The sequence below is a fragment of the Eubalaena glacialis genome, chromosome 2 (assembly GCF_028564815.1).
Source record: "Eubalaena glacialis isolate mEubGla1 chromosome 2, mEubGla1.1.hap2.+ XY, whole genome shotgun sequence".
NCBI classification, from domain to species: domain Eukaryota; kingdom Metazoa; phylum Chordata; class Mammalia; order Artiodactyla; family Balaenidae; genus Eubalaena; species Eubalaena glacialis.
Genome location: NC_083717.1, coordinates 53,583,119 through 53,604,237, shown reverse-complemented (window position 1 = coordinate 53,604,237; position 21,119 = coordinate 53,583,119). Strand labels below are relative to the sequence as shown.

The 21,119-nt window shown below is 39.8% G+C and overlaps 1 protein-coding gene across 3 annotated transcripts in view; it reads right to left on the bottom strand.

The window, feature by feature from the left end:
• Nucleotides 1–16,429, bottom strand: part of GABRB3 (gamma-aminobutyric acid type A receptor subunit beta3) — a 221,416-nt gene extending 204,987 nt beyond the window's left edge. For 2 of the 3 annotated variants that reach the window (XM_061181831.1, XM_061181832.1), the window contains exons 1-3: nt 15,613–15,703; nt 15,393–15,484; nt 15,110–15,177 (exon numbers count right to left, since the gene is read on the bottom strand). In XM_061181831.1, the coding sequence (XP_061037814.1) occupies nt 15,110–15,177; nt 15,393–15,484; nt 15,613–15,692 (240 nt within the window). In that variant the 5' untranslated portion in view covers nt 15,693–15,703. Of the gene's footprint in view, nt 1–15,109; nt 15,178–15,392; nt 15,485–15,612; nt 15,704–16,349 lie in introns of those variants that run through there. The other variant, XM_061181833.1, reaches the window with a different exon arrangement.
• Between the last annotated feature and the right edge of the window lie 4,690 nt (nt 16,430–21,119).

Here is a 21,119-nt window from a genome sequence, read left to right as displayed (position 1 = left end):
GTGGCATGGAAGTGTCTATAACATAAAGTTACATGGAAAAGCATGATAATAACTTATGCATACAGTGTGTAAAAAATAGTACATACATATCATATGTGCATGAAAAAAACCAAAAGAAATACATCCAAATGTATTTTTCTATCTGTTCTAAATTTTCTTAGTGGGCAACTAATTTTTTTTTTTAATTTTGGAAAACAGTGGACACTATTTTGTGAAAGCAGTAAAGGTGCAGTGAGTACCTAAGTTCTCAACAGGCAGTCATACTGACATCTCCAGCCACGTGGGCCTTCTTTTCACAATATAAAGTCAGAGAACACTCCTGCACCTGACCCAATGTTAAAGAACATGGAATGCAAACACAAAGTCACCTGTGTTATGTATAAAAATCCATGGGTGTTCTGATCATTTACAGCTGGATAAGGGAGAATTTCTGCCTTCCTTCTCATTTAAAGATTCTCCTTCCTGCTTGCCTCCCTCCCATCACACCTGAAAAGAACATGCATCAAAGTATCCGGTAAGGCCTGCAGCTCTGAAAACACCTGGGGTTTCAGCACAGGTTCTGAGCAGATTGTAAACCCTCTTAGTGACTCTGTACCTTGGGCAGCTGCCCCCCAGGAGGATGATGGGCTCCAATTCAGGGACTCAGACACCCCCAGTAGTTCCAATTTTTCAAAGGAAAATGTAAGAAGAGCAGAAGTAAACAATTTAATTCTTCTTTTGCACAGTACAAACTGGCATATATCTATTTTTTAATTAAACATGACCAAATGTCCCAGTATCTCAAGTATTTAAAGAATCAAAAATCCAGTTTTTTGTAACACTTTTATCATGTTTTGCTATTTCAATCCCACCCATAGCTCCCTTATGTCTTTTCCATGCCATCTAGTCCTATTCACTTTCCTCCAAACTGCTTTTCAGAACACTCTCAGCGTCTCCTCTTTCCTCATCCCCACCTTCACTGTCACTGTCCTCCCACGTCTGCACAGGTTGACGATTATTGAGTGACTCACTCCTGAGCTCCAGGCAAGCACCCTCTCCTCCTGAGTTTCTGCACAACTTCATGTGGCGCTGAGTGCCTGCCAGAGTTTCAAGTCTGAAGTGCCAGAGGCAACATGTGAAAAGATGTGCTAAACTGGAGACACGTGGAAAAGCCCAAACTATTATCATTTGGATCTATGATGCTGAGTGTTTCTTTGACGTATGAGAGCAGTTATACACTAGTTAAGTCACCTCTTAAATCTGAAGCATTTAGAGTGAAGGAGACAGCACAAGAATATGCTCATCAGCACAGAACAGGTGAACCAAAAAGCCATGAAAGACAACACAAGAGGAATTATTAAGTGATATTAGTTATTTTGAGAATTAAAAAGGGAAAAATTCATTGCATTGCCTCTCCCCGACTAGTTCCAGAGTTGACTTACAAATGCAAGGTGCTTTGATAAGCCTGGAACTTTAAAAATCTATACATACAGCTTATTTTGGACTAACCTATTAGAATAAGTGTAAATTAGATATAGCACTTCACTCTGAAGCAAAGAAAGTAGTGTTCCACCATAAATATTCACAAAATCGGCCCCTTACACTCCCCTTTTCTACCATCGCAACAGGCTCTACTGTCAGTGCGACAGAATTCTATGATGTTTTCTATTTCAGGGTTTTGTCATGATTATTGGTCTCACCATTTCTATTACAATGTAGATAGTCACACAAAAAAATCTCTACAGAAGTATGATCTAGAAACACTCACACTTACCTGACAGAAAATATTGGGCTGGCCAAAAAGTTCTTTTGGGTTTTTCCATAACATCTTATAATATAAGATGTTATGGAAAAACCCGAACGAACTTTTTGGCCAACCCAATAGTTCAGTAATATGTGAAACTGATGTGTGAGTCCTTCCCCTGGGTAACTGACAGTTTCTATTAATACTATAGCATGAGTAAATTCCGATATTCTGTTTGCACATTATTGCATAATCAAGTACAGTCTTGGGCAAAGGTTGGCATATCAGGAAATTGGATGTCAATTAATATATGCTTGCTTTCCTGTCAGCCTTTGTTTAACAAATTTCATTCCGTTTTCCTCTGAAGTATGTTGGGGGAAAAAAAGAGGCTTTTCCTTAATAGTTTTAGAAACTGAAAGATATGATAAAAGGAGAGAAATTACTGAGCCAATTTGATGCTTGTGGTATCAAAATTTTTCATTCAAAATCCCAGAAAGATAAATGGAGAGAAAAACTGGCAGGTAAGACCCCCATTTCTTATCTCATCAGGGGAGATGTCATTCAGATAGGTAGCCGAGAGACTAGGAAGGACATCTACCTCCCTTATTTGACCTTTTCACCTTAATCTTAGTAAACCAGCTAATGCCCAGGACCTGTACCCCCACTGGTCCTCAGAGTTGGTGTTACCCAAGGTGCACTAATTCAATTACACTTGGAACAAAGTGTCTCCCCTTTTAATGTCTGAAATTTGCTAGTCCAGACTAGCTGCCATACCCCTCTTGCTCTGGGAGAGAAAGAAAGGAAAAAAAAAAAACTTTGAGGAACATCTATGCATGGGGCTACCACTGTAGATAAATTATTTCAAAGTGCTAAGTTAGGAAATCAGTTATTTACCGTCTTTATTGTGCTACAATTTCTCCTAACCAGATACTGCAATCCATTATTAGCAGGATTTCACCTACAGTAAATAAATATGAAGTAAACACTTTGAAAATTATTAACATTTTTTTGGTCATTGATTACATCCAAGTTTGAGTCACACTATACATTTTGATCTATATAATTTTAAATAGGTAATTTCCTAGTTATATAATAATTTGCACATCCACATTTTTCCTCTTTCAGAATAAAATTAAACAATTTTACATATCTCATTTTGCAATCTCTAGTTCAGGCAAGCCCAAGTCTTTATCCCTATATCTACACAGGTTTTCTTGCTTGGATTTTATGTATAATAATTTTGCCTTAAATGAGGCAAGGAATCAAGAAAGAGGTAGAACACGGTAAAAACTTTATTTTTTGTAGAGAGGCCACAATATGCAACTACCTTTGAGGTCTAAGCTTACAGTTATCTTCACGAAATGCTGGCTAATCATCCCAAACTGATTGAGGGCAGTACAGGTAACTCTGACTCAGCCCACACCCTCTTCCTTTCTGACTGGACTATGAACTCAAGCAATATTAAAATTATGTCACAGAAATACCACAGAAGACTCAAAACTGTTGCATGAATTACATTCATGTAGGATTTTTGAAAAATCTGAATATGGACAATTTGGTACCCTATTGGGCATTAACTGACATTTCCAAATTGAGTTATTTTTCTTAGATGATAATGGAAAGGTCATGGTTTGGATAAAACAGAAGCATTTTAACAGCCCGCTAGTTTTCACTCATAAATTAGTGACTCTGAATTCAAACCAAAAACTAAACAACACCATGTTTGAAACACAAAAATTAATGAGCATGGGTACAGACTGTAAATCCCACTGTTTATGTACGACATGTCCCAGGCTTGCAGCACACAGCACAGATAACTTGGGGAAAATGGGCCATGCTTTGACTATAAGGCTGCAAGCTGCCAGATGACCACCACTAGGATACCCAATTAAACTACACACAGTATCAAATGATAAGAAGCAGCGGTCTGTGTAATGCAAACAGAAGGTCCCTTATGTTTTTAACTGCTCACAGACTCTAAGAAACCACAGAAATCAGAGCTAGAAGGCAACTTAAAGAATCAATTTTAATATACTTGTTAAAAAAAAAAAGATCAGATTGAAGACCATTGAGTCTGAATACTTGCCAAAGTTAACACAAACCCTTTGTAATCTGAGAGTTCTGACAACCAACTCTTTTCCACTGCCAAGGGCAATCTTGACAGTTAGACCCCCTGTGGTCTCTAAAGGTAAAATAGCCTGGAGTACTAAGGAAATTACCTAGATAATTAAAATTCTAAAGAGTTTGCTCAAGCTTTGAGACTAGCTTTTCAATCATAAACAAAAGCTTTGGGACAATAGAGTGTAATGATAAATAAAGCATGACTTCGGGGGGAAAAAATCTATAGATATATAATATTTCCAAAACAAGAGCCCTCCTTTTTTAAACCAGCTGCCTATGCTTCTAAATGCCAGAAAAAAACAAACAAACAAACAAAACCTATTATCCTTATAATCAATTAACACTTTTGCATCTCTTTACATTTCTGGATCTACTTTGGTTTCCTCACCCATTATTACCAGTCAAGCCCAGATCCCCAGTGGGGCCTCCCCAGTGCTGCCTGAGCAATACTGCCCTGTTATAATATTCCTGTGGTTCTGGAACAGTCCAGAAGATGCATCTGCCCTCTGGGCTGTCGTCACTGACTATTCATGAACATGTATAGACTCTTCATAGAACTATAGAGAATTAGTCATACAGGGAATTTTAGAGATGTCTTACTCCAGGGGATGTTAAAATGTTTATCACCAGAACCTTTCAACCAAAGAGAATCTTATTTTTAAAGAGAATCTTATTTTACATATAAATATGAATAACAAATTATATAATATACAGTATACTATATAATTTCATTATATATAATATGTATTGTAGATTATAATAAATATCTGTTTATGCAATGTAATATATTCAAAGATACATGTCAACCCTCCCTAGTGGAATGCAGAATCACAGCACTGCCTGTTCTTCCTGCCCCAAGAAGGAATCTCCAGCCTTCCAAGAAAGCACTGGTCAAGCCCAACAGCCTCAAAGAGACATATTTTGTTCTCAAAATTAACCTACTATTGTTGTCCCAAGAGCCTTTTTTGCATCCTCTCTTGCTCAACACAACTCTCTCTGCTTCTGTATCATTTACTCTTGTAATATTTACAAGAAAACAAGAAGGCTTGAAACACAGATCTTCCTTCATTGTGACAGAGAGTATTGTTATAGAAGAAAATCTTTGTGTTTTTTATCAATCTAATTATGAAATGCTTAATCTTCATTTCCAGAAAATATTACCCGTTCCCATATGCACTGATACATTTTTTGTCAAAATTGTATCTTCTGTGCTGTTTGGACATGGTCACCAGAATAGGCTTTGTTAATGCAGTAATTTTCTCAGTTATCATTCCTGAGGACTGGCCATATTAAAGCTCATTCTAATTCAATGGGTTAGACCCACATTTCCTAAACTGTGTTCTACAGAAAACTTCATGAATAAGTGTTAATAAGGTCCACCATCCCCTCAAAAAGAAAAAAATCCCCAAACATATATTTTAAATATTGAATTCTTCACCCCTCTTATTGAAGATTTACAAAAATCATTAGCATATTAAAGGGCTTGACAGTTCCTACAGTAAAGAAACCTATTTTACATCTGTAACATAATTTCCAATATTATTTGAGCAGAAACACTGATTATGGGGCATACATGTACACTCTATATAACAGCGTTCTCTTAAGCAACCATTATTTTAGCCCATACCACAAGAAATTACATTCTCACAGGGAATTTTGGTGCCCAGGGCCAAAGGAAAAATTCAGAAATGAAAACTCATTCAATGGCACAATCAAATATAGCCTCACACCAATGAATTATCCACAGAATGTTTAACAGCATAAAAAGGAATACAGCACAATCAATCCTGCTCCTCATACACTCAGTTATTCCCAGCCTCTTTCTAGTATGTACACTGCTTTTGAAAGGCAAAGCACAGACTACACCAATGATGAGAAATTTTGCTTGGAGGGCACTTATCTGTGTCAACCCCTGCAATCAATCCAACACCACAGAAGGCTTCTTGGTCTATACCTTTCGAACCACTAGTCTAGACCATAGGAATGGCACTGTTTTCCATAATTCAGATGTCTTTTCTGTGACAAGTTCACAGGAATCCTCATGTGTAAAGCTACAGTTAATTTTATGTGCTTGACAAACATACAAATAAGGGAATCTCTCCGATAAAACAAACAGAACGTACAGCTTTACCACAAGGGTCATGTGCTACACAAATGCATTTAACAAGTATTTACTAAGCATATTCTACATGACAGGCACTGCGCTTGGTGACCAGTTTAGTCTTTCAACCTGATATATGGATGTATCTCTCAGATGGATTTTTAGAGTCATCAGGATTGGAAAAAAATCAATGATATTACAATGAATTACTCAAATTGTTGTTTCTTTTAAAATAATTTTTGGTTTGCATGGATTCATAGATTCACACACACAAACAACTTGTAATGATGGGTGACCCAGAAAAGTTGTTCCCTCTACTCATTAAAGTTATCAATTGTAAAGTCTAATTCAAAAAATTAAATTTTAAAAGAAGAGTGATGTGATGTTGAATTAAGTAACAAACATTTTATACATATGTATCAAACAGAGTTATATAGCTTTAAACCAGTAAATTCTGTTATCCTTTTAAGTCAATTCAAAATAAAACAAATGTATTTCATGTCATGAATTAGGATTTAGCAAATATTTTACATAAAAGGAATTCTTTCATTGTAGAACTGAGGTAAAATATGATGATGTTGTAATCATTAGAATCCATATCCTCTCTCAGATTGAATGGACAAGCACAAATTAGAGTTTTTAAAGAACTATGACATTCTCATATCCTAATCTTATTCCTATTCATCTGAAACGTTAGTTCCATGCATGCTAAGGTTTTTGTTAATTATATTAACGCTTCTGTGTGATACTTAAGTTCAATGGAAGAATGTAAAAAGGGATACATGCATTAATGTTTACAAATGGCTTCTATTTCTTAATGCAGTCTCTGGGTAACCAAGGGAATAAGAGAATTCTATCAATACATCCCCCACCACAGAGATCGGAGGCTAGCTCTCCGTCTTGAATTGACAGGACTGAGCAAAGTGCCAAGAGATGAAACCTATTTTAGTCCTAGTCTTCCCAATTTTGCAGCTAGAGACTCTTCTTAATGGCTGGCATAAATGGCCCAGAAGTAAACTGTGCTGGAAAGATAGCGAACGAATGAAAACCAATGCAGCTCCACTGCACTGCTGAGCAGCCATCAGAAAGGGAATGCAGAGCCCAATAAATCCCAATATAAGAAGAACCACCAAAACTTCCCTATCATATAGAAAAGCTCGAACCACATATACTTCCAATTAGACACAAAACTTTGAGTGTACAAAGGCACTAGTGACTGGGGTTTGAAATATACACACTAACCCTTACACAGGCTGTACATCACAGAACCACTGCAATACTTCCCTCTTTTCTGCTTTGAAATCGGGGTAAAAGCTCTCCAGTGAAGGGGTTAACCGCTATAGAACACTTGACAGCTTGACAAGCTGTCACTTGACAACACTTGACACTTGACAGTATTATACTGTGTACAATTATACAAATTCTGATCAAATTAAGTCCCCTAAAGTAAAAACTATATACATCACATTTAGCCTATAAAAGGTTCTTCTTGGTCATGAGCCCAAATTCTGGGTTATAAAAATATTTCATTGGAAAGCTATCTGCCTATTTATTCATGCACTTACATATTTATTCATTCATTCATTCTTCATTCATATATTTTCTTTCAACCAAAATCTAATAGATGCTATATATATATAGACACTAGTGTATATTAGATATTGGTTGAAAGAAAATATATGAATGAAGAATGATACCTATCATGTGTCAAGCACTATGCAAGGGCTGTTCTTAGACACAGATCTGCCTGATGGAGCTTACAGTCTTAAGGGGGAGAAAAATGGAGAAGAAAGCCTCTAAGCAAACAAGCACACCAGAATCATATTTAACACTTTGATAGTGTTATAAGGAAAGACTAAGAGTTCATGGAAAAGTAAATTGGAAGATCCACTTTAGATGGCAATGAAGGTCATGGAAAAAGGTAAAATCTCATGAGGGCCTAACAGAGCACTTTTTTATTGCTCTGTAGCATAATGAGGTAGAAAGAACAAAGAAATAGGACCAAGTCCCAGCTTTGCCTTTGTAGTAAGTCAGTGCTATTCCTGAGGCTATTTTCTCACCTGAACAATGGAGGTGAGATTAACACCTACCTATAAGATATACTTCACTAAGCTGATCATGTTTGATGATCAAATATGATAAAATACCTGAAGTATGACATAAATGACATAAAACTGTTGTTAGCTGTCATCTCCCTAAGTTACACCTCAACATGTATTATAAGAAAATTTTAAAGATTCCAAATGGTCAATAGGCTTCATTTATTTAAAACAAACGTTCAGTAGGCTTCAAAGCACAATGACAGTATATACGATATGATACAGAACCCATAGGAGAAAGAAGGGTTCTGCTACCAATGGAAGAAAAGGAGAGCTATTACAGATATCAGATTGTACAAAATCAAATGTTGAATTCATACTGCTTTACTGGTAAGAATCATAAAGTTTTTAGTATGTAAATAAGCAGATTTACGCCATTAATTCAAACGAAATATTTACTTCTATGTGCAGTACAACATAGGATCCCTCAGCCTGGCACAGGCTCTAGGAAGAGGTTGCTCACAACAAGGAAATGTGTGTAAGATCCATCTTTTAAGAGATGCAGCAATGTAAGCTTTACAACCTCCCTGAGGGGAAAGACAAAAAGCATTCTCTTTGCTCCCCATACCATTCCTTCTAATATTAAACAAACAAAAACCTCCCTTCATAAAGAACGTATTATGTAAGGGTTATTCTCATCCACCTCTGAAGTTCATTATATGCTTTCTTATCAGTGCCCCAGCATTGATGTTTGATCATAACTTAGGCACGAAACACACTGCCAGGGAAAAGTAATGTCCTCAATAAACAATCTTACCTCCTAAATGCAGCAACCTGGAACCAAATGCCAACATGCTCATTGTACATTACCCATGGAGTGCCTTCCACGTAAGCAGTTTTCCAAACCCAACTGGGTCAGAGAAACACTTTTTCCTTTCTGCTGAGTCATCCCCCAGCTTCCTTGGTAATAAGAGCATTAGCACATTTCCAACCTTTAAAATGCTAGTAACAATTCATATGCAAACTCTGAAAGCAGCCAGAGCCTCTCTAGAGAAATCAGTAAAGGACAGTTCTCTAACGTGTTTGTTTGGCTGTGATCCTGTGGATGTCTTTACCTCAATTTTCTGTGTAGAGCTAAGCCCTTTGTGCTATTACTTTGGCAATTTTGTGGGGATACCATGGGCATCTGGGAAGCCTGAGACTGAATTACTGAGTGTTAAATGACTTGCCTAAGGCTAGATGTTCCCATAAACCTGGAAACAGGACCCAAAACTCCCAATCCCATTAGGCTCTTTTCAGCACACAGCTGGACTCCTGGGACTCAGCTCCTCTGCCTGAGGACCTGGCCAGGTACTGGGCACTGGGTGCCCCTTCAGCATTCACTATGGGCAGAGCAACCCTAGATTCTGCAGCACGAAGAGGGGAGTTGATTAACATAAGTTTGATCGAATATGCCTAAAGCTGAATTCTCCAGGTGATCCCAGCTCACTCTATACAGGGAAACCCTCTCCTCTTTCCCACTCTTCTGAAAAGGGGAAAGACAAAATGAGTGCAAATGTTTTCGTTCGTGAGTAAGACTGCACCCATTTTACAGTGATGCAGTGCCAAAGCTGCTCGCTGAGATGTGGTAAAACCATGTTCTTATGTACCATACTTAATTTTACACTGAGACATTAGAAAACAAGTGGATTTTATAAGAGGAAAATACAATAAATGACAAAGGAATACAATACAACAAGCATAAGGGACAAATCTACTTCTCATAATAACTAAAGACACATTATATGTCACCTAAAAGGAGCTCACAACTAAAAAAAAAAAAAAAAGACAATAATTTATGATTTATATGCATTAAGTCAGAAAAAATAAACCCTGTAGTTACATTTTCGTTGGGATGAGCTTTTTTTTTTTTTTTTTTTGGCTGCATTGGGTCTTCGTTGCTGCACGTGGGCTTTTCTCTAGTTGCGGCGAGTGGGGCTACTCTTCGTTGCAGTGCACAGGCTTCTCATTGCAGTGACTTCTCTTGTTGCAGGCCACGGGCTCTAGGCACATGGGCTTCAGTAGTTGTGGCACACGGGCTCAATAGTTGTGGCTCGCGGGCTCTAGAGTGCAGGCTCAGTAGTTGTGGTGCACGGGCTTAGTTGCTCCACAGCATGTGGGATCTTCCCGGACAAGGGCTCAAACCCATGTCCCCTGCATTGGCAGGCAGATTCTTAACCACTGCACCACCAGGGAAGTCCCAGGATGAGCTAATTTTAATAGACGAATTAAGTACAGAATAATAGCAAAATACAAGTTAAATCATAGAAAATTAGTATTTATATTACTAGAGTTTGAGTCTAGCTTTATATTCTCAGTACTTTATAGTTAATTAAGTAGAAATCAAGTACGTGTAGTTTCTTTCTGAATTAACAAATCAAACAATGGCTCCTTCTAATCATTCAAATTAAAAAAGAACTCATATGACTACTTTAAAATACTGTTTTTATTTTTTAACTAATTGATTTTTTAAAGAGTTTTAAAGCTTCACTCTCTCAGTAAAAAGTACTATTTTTAAATTAAAATTTCCTAGTTGTTTTATATTTTTAGTATTTCCTTATATTTCCTATATTTTCAATAATTTTTGTCCACTTATTCATCCCTTCATCTATCTATTCAACACACACTTGGACCAGTGCTAAGCATCAGAATTATAACACATGCATATAAAAGTTTTCAGTAGACAGTGTTCTTCCATAAGTACAATCTCATTTAATCCGCCTGCCAGTGCAGGGGACACGGGTTTGAGTCTCCTCCAGGAGGATCCCATATGCCGCTGAGCAACTCAACCCGTGTGGCACAACTACTGAGCCTGCGCTCTAGAGCCCACGAGCCACAACTACTGAGCCCGTGCACCACAACTACTGAAGCCCACATGCCTAGAGCCCGTGCTCCGCAACAAGAGAAGCCACTGCAGTGAGAAGCCTACGCACCGCAACAAAGAGTAGCTCCCACTCGCCACAACTAGAGAAAGCCTGCACACAGCAACGAAAACCCAAAAATAAATAAATAAAAAATAAATAAACTTAAAAAAAAGAAAGTAATATGTAAACTAAATCTCAATAATTACTTAACCATGCATAGTTTTAAAAGATTGTCTGAAATTTTAAAACAAGAGCTAGAGAACAAGGGAAGTTATGTAAAAGAAAATGGTTTTTTGTTTGACTTCTGTCAAGTCAGCTAATTAAAAAGTAAGAAGTGGCAAATTAGGAGTTTGGGATTATCATATACACATTACTATATATAAAATAGGTAAACAACAAGGACCTACCATATAGCACAAGGAACTATACCCAATATCTTGTAATAACCTATAATGGAAAAGAATCTGAAAAAGAATATATATATATGTATGTATGTATATACATGTATACATATATGTATAACTGAGTCACTTTGCTGTACACTAGAAACTAACACAACATTGTAAATTAACTATATCAATTTTAAAAAGTGCATGAAAAGAAAAATTAGAAGATTAGGAAAAATGGAAATGTAGACTATCTCCATTATCAGTGAAACATGTTATGGCAAAATAACGTTAAGTATTAAAATACTAAAATCCATTTTTAGATTGTTAACACAAAACACTAAAATGCACGATGACATATACACGTATATGCATAATGTATCTATTTATTTAATTCTTTGAGGTCAGAGGCATTATTTGGAGGCATTATCTATATGCACCATCAATAGATAAACACTGTGCTTTATACAAGTTTAAAGAGAAAAGTAACAATATTCTTTACATTCACCCCCAAAATGCTCACTGACAAGCACATATCTGTCCCATCTTGAGATATACATGTTTTGCATACCTTTATTTCAGATATTAATGAATCTTTATTTCACTAAATATATGTTTTCAAAAGCATATCTATGAAATTTTGAGAAGAAAATTTCAAAGAACAACTTCCCATGATCATTTACCCTGAATTTTCTAGTGAACTTTGCTCTTCTAACTCATCATTCTGACTCCTCTATCTAAATTAACATTTTGGCCAAAATATTCATCCTAAACCACATCTTAAATCATGTCAATCACCTGCTTAAAAACATTTACAGGCTCCTTAATTTTTGAAAATTAACATCTGAAACCCTTGGCAAGGCAGAGAAGGGCCTAGGTGAACAGGGGTTTGTCCTACTTTTCCAATTTCATCTTTTGAGTCTCTCCTTCACAATCTCCTGTCCTGCAGATCTATCCATCAGTAGTTTTGCCAATTTCTTCCCTAACCCAGAACATCCTCCTCTATCTATGCCAGTCACAATTCTATTCCCCACTATTCACCCACCCAATTTAGATATCATTTCTTAAGTTCTTTCATGAGGCTTTCCATGTCAGAAGTAATCTCAATATATCTCTCTCTCCCCCTCCCTCTTTCTGCCTCCTTCCCTCCCTCCTTCCTTCCCTCTCTCTCTTAGGCCATACCTCTTTCTTTTGTTCCTCTAAATGGGACTCACCTACTTTTGTTACAACTATTTGACATATCTCCTCTACTAGCTGTAGCATCCTTAAAGCAAGACCATTTCTTATTTAGTTCCATAAGCTAACAACACTTAGTTTTGTGTAACTAGTAAGGTGATTAAGGAAGCTCATAAATATAATTCATTGTTTTTAAGCAACATGATTGAGTGATGGGTTTAATCTTATGCTCACATACTCTCTGTTCTTTCCCTATAAAATGTTACCTCCAAAATGATACTTAATCATTGCTGTATTTGAAGTTCCTTCAATTAAAAAAAATCAAATATCATAGCTATGATCATGAGCTATGATCCTGATCATGAGTTAAGGGAAATCAGATTTTTCTAGCGAATGGTTTTACCAATCCACTTGTGGAAGATATTTCAGATGCCAGTCAGTACATCTGTCCAATGGCCTTCAATCTCCCATCCCATCAATCCCCAGTTTTTCTTTATAATAAACTTAGTGTAGAGAACCACAAAAATTTCCATCATGAGAATGCAAAAAAAAAGCATACAAGTATACTCTGGCTACATTATGCATAATTACTGGCTTTGGGATATGCACTTAAAGATTATCCAGTATAATGGCTTGTATCCTCGATTCGTCTTTCTATTATTGGGTCCAGAGAAAATTGGGACACCTCAATTCATAGTGCATGAATTAGGCAATTACTTATGAAGTTTTTAAGGTACTAAGTATCAGCATGATGTCTAAACAAGTGGATAACTAAGTTTAAATATTAATTCAAAGAAAATGTGCAATGATCTGCAACAAGACATTCTCTCCATTCCCCTGAATGTTTTAGTACTATACAGAGTTCTTAAAGCGCCACATCAGTATATTCTCTCCATAATTTGACATCCAATATAATCATTTTTGACATAAAAATCCACTAAGTAAGTCGATTAACTTCTGTACAAAACTGTCTTCTCTATAGAATGTGCAGTTGCCAATAGAGGAAATCACAGACTACAGAGTAAATCTTGAATATATTAACTTGTTTCCTTAAGGCCATAAAATAAAACATATTTTTGACAGAATTATTTTTACAAAATTACAAAAAGTAAAATATACATGATGTTTTTAGTGTAATGTATGTAAAGTCTGTTTCTTGCTAACGCTTTTATTAACACTTTATTTATTTATTTATTTATTTATTATTAACACTTGTATATAAATGTCCTTAGTGATATACATTGAAAGACAGGTACTTTTTTTTTAAATCACACATTATAATTTTAAAATATTTAGGTTAAGAGTGAAAATTGATAAAAAATATAGTTTCATGTAGTCAGATTTTTTTCTACAAAATCCATACTAGTATATACTTTTAAATATATCTTGTTAAACAGTCTATTTAAAAATCATGGTTTTAGTTTATTTGTAAACAACATTTCTATGTTATTGCAATGTTCCTCAAAATATTGTTCACAAAACACCTGCTTAAAAAAAATCTGGAGCACTAGTTTGAAATGCAGAGACCCCAAGATTCCACTCCACACCACTGGATCAGAATCAGATCCCGGGAGTATGCATTTAAAACAAGTTTGCCCATGTGGCTCTGATGTCCAACAGACTTGAGAAATCTATCGAGTCTATCTCATGCCTCATTATATTCTCGGTGTTATATTTTAGAAAGAAAAGTTGCCAAACGATTTCTTCCAAAAATATATTTTTTCCAAATTCTCATTCTTATAATTTCTAAAGTGTCACTCAACAGAAACTTAAACCCGTTTCCAAATCCCCTGGTATTTCAGCTCAATTAACAAATGAAAGGGGTCATTTTTCTCCTTATTGCCTGTTGTCTTAAAGGATCCTGAGCAAAAGCCCGTGACACCCACTTCGCACCTCGGGACACGGGCCTCCACTTTCCACAGGTCGGAATACTGAATCCCGTCACCGTTAACATAGCCCTAAGGGACACTTGGTTCCCTCGCCTTCGACTCTCCGGGCAGAGAAAGCCCGTAGGCTGCCCAGGCCCTCCAGTTCTCAGAGCCGCCCGGGCCGTCAGCACCTCCGACAGAGCCTGGTGGATGGGGTCCGGGTTTCACTGTCACGAGCCTGCCCTCGGAAAAGCCACTGACACCAAGGAAACTGACCCGAGACAGCCAGGAATACACAGACCCACCGCCCACCGCGCTTTTCGGCGGCCAGCACCTCTTTCCAAAAGACAACAAAGGAACCCTTAAGCAGCTCTTACCTAGAATACGAGCCACCCCCACAACTCTCCTCTCCTCCCCCGCTCCCCGGCGCCTGTTGCTAAGGAGGCGAGAAGACACTGGGGCAGCCTCAGGACCAGGGGACCGACGGCTGGAGGAGCTGGCAGCACCAGGGCGGCGGTGAAAGCCCAGCCTCGGGTGAGCCCAGGACCCCTTCCTACGGCGGGAAGGGTGCGCGCTCCGAGCGTCTCTGACGCCAACGACTACCCCCGCGCACTCAGGCGGGCGGAGGGAGCCTCACGAACAGGAGACCTGCGCCCGGGAGCGCCGCTCCCTCTGCGGGCCCGGGAAGCTCAGCCCGGCGGAGGAGGCCTCTGGCCCGGTACTGTGGACGCCTGTGGGCCCAGACAGCGGGGCAGGGGCTCGGGGACAGCCCTGGGGAGGGCAGGCACTCACCATGTTGACTTCGGAAACCATGTCTATGCTGGCGATGTCGATGTTCATCCCCACGCAGACCGGGGGACCTGCGGGAAGCGCACGACACGGTGATCAGCCTGGCTCAGGCACCGGCTGCAGCGGCTCTGAGGATGGGGGGCTATCCGAGGAGGGGGCGCAGGCGAAGTGCCCTCCTCCCCACCCCGCCGCAGCTCGGCGGAAGCGGCCCCCGCCTCCCTCCTCCACCCAGGCCGCCAGCGCGGTGGGTCGCGCTGCCCGCAGCGGCCGCGCATACCCTACTTACCCCCGAAGTCGGGTCTTAGGCGAATGTCGTAGCCTTTCAACAGCTTGTCCACCGTCTCCTTCACAAAGGACATGTTCCCAGGATCGTTCACGCTGCGGGAGGGAAGGGGGCCAGAGAGAGCGGGGTCAGGCGGCGGCTCGCCCGCCAGCGCCCAGCGCGCACACCCGCGCGCCCTGCCCGGCGCCCGGCCCGCTTCCCGTCAATCCACCCGCGACCCTACCTCTGGGCGCAGCACACCACCGCCACCAGCACTGGGGCCGAGAAGATGCCGAAAAGCCTTCCTCCCGCAAAGCCCCACATCCCTCCGCCGCGCCCCGGCACGGGGGAGGGGGCGCCCCGCCGCCGTCGCGACCCGCAGCCGGGGCTGCTCCTGCTGCTGCCGCCGCCGCCGCGCTGGCCCGGAGCGGAGGAGGGCGCAGGGGGAGGGGGAGGGGAGGAGGAGGAGGAGCGGGCGCGGGGAGAGGAGGAGCAGCGGGCGCGGGAGCTAGGGGAGGGGGGAGGAGAGAGAGGGCGAGCCGGAGGCCGAGCCGGCGGAGCCGGCCGCTCAGCGCCGCGCACCCGGCCCTCCCCCGCGCTCGCCGCGGCTGGTGGGCCCGGACCCTTAGCGCTGCCTCCTGCCTCGGCGGCTGCGGAGCGAGACCCGAAGCCTGGCCGGGGACAGCAAGCCGGAGCCGCGGCTGCGCGGCGCGGGGCAGGGCTGGCGCTGCCAGCTCCTCTGGGCTCCTTGCGACCCAGGAAGGAGGGGATCATCGGCGACGGCGACGTGGGCAGAGACCGCGAAGGAAACGCTCTCCGCTTCCCCCCGCCCCCTCCCCGGCCCGACCCCTTCGTTACGACCCCCGCCCAGCTGCGGCTCAGGCCGAGCCCATGAGTGCAGCGGAGCGCCTCTGCCCGCGGGACTGCGAGCTACGGAGCAGAGAGGGAGGCTGCGTGGCCCGGGGGAAGCCCCTACCTCACCTGCGGGGCTCTGAGCCTCGCGTCCCCAGGGTCCAGGAGAGCCAGATGGGCAGCAGGAGAGCCGGGATCCCGGAGCACATGGCGCTGCTCCTCTGACCTAACCTGGGTGGGATCCGCTCTCCCCCACAGTCACCGAGCATTCTAACAGCGATGCGGGGATCCCCGCCCCTGCCCCCACCCCCAGGCTTTCCTGCCTGACCCGCCATCCAGCCCCTTGCATGGCGGCCTGATTAATTATTTATGCAATATAAGACCATTTTTTAAATTGGTTCTTTAAACTATTTCCCTCACTCTCACCCCCTGAACATTTCATGTGAGCACTGGGCCCTCCCTACTTACATAAATACATTTATAAGGAGTGTTAAAGAGAGGCCTGGATATGCACTCTTGCTTTATTATCGGGAAGCCGGAGTCCGAATCAGACGTGGAGACCCTGGACTATCATCCCAGGAACGGGAAAATAATGTGCCTTTTCTGGTGCAGCCTGGAGCTGTCCGTGGTTCTTAATATAAGGCAAGGAACCTCGTTTTCCCTATGACTGGCCCCCATCCTTTGGTTCTCATTTTAGAAGAGAACCTCCTGCACCTTGGCCAAGAAACAGACCGATGTGCACCACGGGCCACCCTGCCCTGTATGTCACCACTGTGTACCTGAGGAATGTCTGCTCACCCAGAGTCATAGGTCGTATATTTTTCTTTACTGAATGGTCCTCTGTGCTTCAGACTTCTAATACTGATGAAGATGATTACACATTCCTACTTGTGGTCAACCAACAACACTTACAAATCAAGTCCATTTTCTGCTTGATAGACTACCTTGGGCCATTCCAGGACCTAATGAATGGTTAATTATAGGTAACTGCTTCTCTGTATTAATTATTTTTTCTACAAAGCTTAAGGTTTTCTTTTCTATTGTCAAGACTTTATATGGGTAAATATCTAAATCTAGGCCCTGGTTCTCAAGTTGGCATGTTTCTGACATTAATTTTAAATATCATTGCCTTTTTAAAAAAAATCAACAATTTTATTTTTGGAACATATAATGTGACCACAGAAGCTGAATGGTTGGTATTAAGATAAGGTTAAGAGATAAATTTAGCTCCCTAATTATTTTCTGGAAAAGTCTATTTACAACTACTTGTATTCTGTGTCCTGTTAATGTGCAATGGAATTATCAGGAAAATTAGATTTGCATTATCATACCTTCCCCTCCACATTCATGTTTCAGTCTATTTCTCCTGTTTGCATGTACCTCTTTTAGAGAAATGCCCTGCTGGGGATCATGGCTATAGAAAACAAACAGTGAGAATAAGGTGCTTGAGAAAAACCAACAACATAGCAAGAATGATCCCCCTTTCTACTATTTTATATGTTCTAAAACTTGAAAACAATATTACAAATGTTATTGTCATCCAACCGTGTAACACCTCAGATCTTGGCTTCAACACGTCTCTGAGTATCTTGGCCTTATTTTTCATTCCAGTTGCTGCTTCACCATGCAGTTCTGCAAGAGCTCTGATCAGCTTTACATGGGAACAAATCCATACCCCTCACCACCTGTCCACATTGATTGTCTCTCACCTTCCATCTTCAGGCTTCTCAGTTAGCAATGAGGTCCAAATGCAACAGGACCTACTCAGTACTCACAAATGTGCAATCTGAAATTACTGTAGTGTTTGCCATCCATGGGATGGACCTTAGATGAACAGAAGATGGGAGCCAGGGGATAAATGATTCTCCCTCTATTTCTCCCTATGAAATGTCCTGAGATGCCATAGTAACTCCTTTCTTTTCCCTCTCCTTCCATGCCTGAATCCCCTTTTCCTTCACTCCTGTTTTCATCAGTATTACACATCCTAGAAAAGCAATAGCACTTCAATTTTGCCTCAGGATATGTTTTCTGGTGAACCCAGGCTAAGTCATAAACCCATTGGCAAATCACTAAAAGTGTCACCTAAAATGCAGTCTTTTTCTAATATGAAGGCAAAATCTAAGAGAAACATTGCAGTAAGTGTACACTGGTATAATCAAGATACACTGAGCCATGAAGCTCATCACAGTTGCTGGCCAACTTGCACCTATGTGAGCAACAAAGGTTGGGCGTGCAACCCTTGGCTGCCCTCCTGTCTCAGCTCCTCCCACAGCCTTCTTGGAGGGTTGGATGTGCCCTGAACCCCAGGTAACCCCATCCTTCCACTCTCTTGCCAGGATTCCTGAAACCAAGAATATTTTCATATCTTTACTAGATGGTGCTAACATATTAGACAAATCAGCTGGAAATAACCGATGCAGTTCTTTATTTTGTACAGAAAGAGAAAAAGGCTTTAGGGGTCTTACAAAGGATAAATTTTCATGTCAGAAGAAAAAGGAGATGAATGCAATTTTGTTCATAGTAAAGTGGTTTTAAACAGGCTAGAATAACATGTTGGGGTCCTTAAGGTAAGAAGCAGGAAAGGGAGGAAATAGATGAAGAGCATCACATGATCACTTTACCTAGTCCATGTTTGTGCATTTGGGCTGACCAAAAAGCCTTCACCAAACTGTGTTTTGTTCATAGTTGCCTCTTACTTATAGAAAATCAAGTTGTCTTTTTAAACAGTATCAAAGTTTCTGACAATATATTTTAAAGCTCTTTAAAATAACTCAATCAATTTGAAGTATGACACATGAAATTAAAAGTTAAATATATAATTATATGATTTTTGAAAAATGTGTAGACCAGTGTACATTTCTATCATCCCCAAAATTCCATCTCAACCCTTTAGCATACATGCCATTCCGGATCCAGATAAGCACTGACCTAACATCTGTCATTATAGATTTTTTTTTTTTTTGCCTGTTCCAGTATGCCATATAAGTGGCATTACACAGTATATGTTATTTTATGGCTGGTTTCTTTCTTTCAGTATAATGTTTCTGACATCCGTCCTTGTTGCAGATCCATAGTTTGTTTTACTGCTGGGTAGCATTCCATTGTGTGGTTATTCCACAATTTGTTTATCCATTCATCTGTTGATGGACCTTTCTAGTTTGGGCCATTATGAATACAAAGTCATGTACAAGTCTTTGTGTGGACATATGGTTTCATTCCTCTTAGGTAAATACCTAGGCGTGAATGGCTGAATCATATAGTAGAGTGCATGTTTAGCTTTATAAGGAACTGCTAAAATATTTTCCAAAGTAATTGAAGAATTTTACATTTCACCAGCAATGCATGAGAAGTGGCTCTTCCACATCACCCCCATCAATCCTGGTGGGCGTGTAGTGGTATTTCATGAGGTTTGAACTTGTACTTTCCTGATGACATGTAAATGTATTTCATTTACCTACTGGCCATTCTTATCTTCTTTTTGAATATATAAATTTTTTCCCATTTTTAAATTGCATTCTTAGTCTTTTTTATTGAGATATGAGTTCTCTATATATTTTAGATACAAATCCTTTATAAAATATATGTAATGAGAATATTTTCTCCTATTCTGTGGCCTTTCTGTTTGCTTTCTTTGATAGTGTCTTTCAAAGAAAAGAAGGATTTAATTTAGATGAAGTTCAGTTTATCAATCTTTATCTTTTATGGGTCAGACTTTTGGTATCCCACCTAAGAAAACTTTATCTAATCAGAAGTTAAGATTTTCTCTGGGTTTTCTTTAAAAAGTTAGCATTCATATTTACACCTTTGATATACTTAGAGCTAATTTTTTGTGGATAATGTGAGTAAGGGTCAAGGTTCTTTTCTTCCACGTGGATGTCCAGTTGTTTCAACACAATTTGTTGAAAATATTATTCTTTCTTCCACTGAGTTACTTCTACATTTTTGTTGAAAATCAATAGACCTTATATATGTGGGTGTATTTTCGGGGCTCTATTTCATTTACTCTGTTTCATTGACTTACACATGTATTCTTTCACCAATTCCATGTTGTTCTGATTAATGTAGCTGTAAGGTAAATTATCCAACTTTGATCTTCTTCTTAAAAAATGTTTTTGACTATTTGAAGTTTTTTTCATTTTCATAGACATTTTAGAATGATCTTTTCAATTTCTATAAAGAAGCTTCATGGGATTTTAATTCATATTACATAAAATCTATAGATGAATTCAGGGAAAATTGGTATCTTAACAGTATTGAATCCTCCAATCTGTGAAAACTCTGTATCTCTCTATTTATTTATAATAGATCATATTTAATTTTTCTCAGAAATACTTTGTAGATTTCCATGCAAAGTCTTGCATTTGATTCAATAAATATATCCCTAATTATTTCATATTTTATGCTGTTATAAATGTTATTTTTAATACTTCATTGTCCAATTGTTTGTTGGTAGTATATAGAAATATAATTGATTTTAATATATTCACATTGCATCCTATGACCTTGCTCAATGTACTATTAGTTTGATAAAAATTTTTGTAGATTCCTTAGGATTACATCAAAAAAAGTCAATCATATAATCTCCGAATATAGATAGTTTTACTTCTTCCTCTCCTTTCTGGATGCTTTTTATTTCTTTTTCTTGCCTTACAGCCCTGACAGAGACCTCCAGGGCAATGTGGAATAGAAGTGGTGAGAGTGGATACCCTTGCTTTATTCCAATATTAAGGGAAAATGTTCAGATGTTTTTGTTGTTGTTGTTGTTTTTACCGTTAAGTATGATGTTAACATCTTCCTCTTATTTTTCTTCTGTTCTCTCTACCCTTTCCTCTTTGCCCCTTTTTGCACCTCTCTGAAAATTTCAGTCTTAAGGGTAGCGCCGTACAAGATAACGCATCT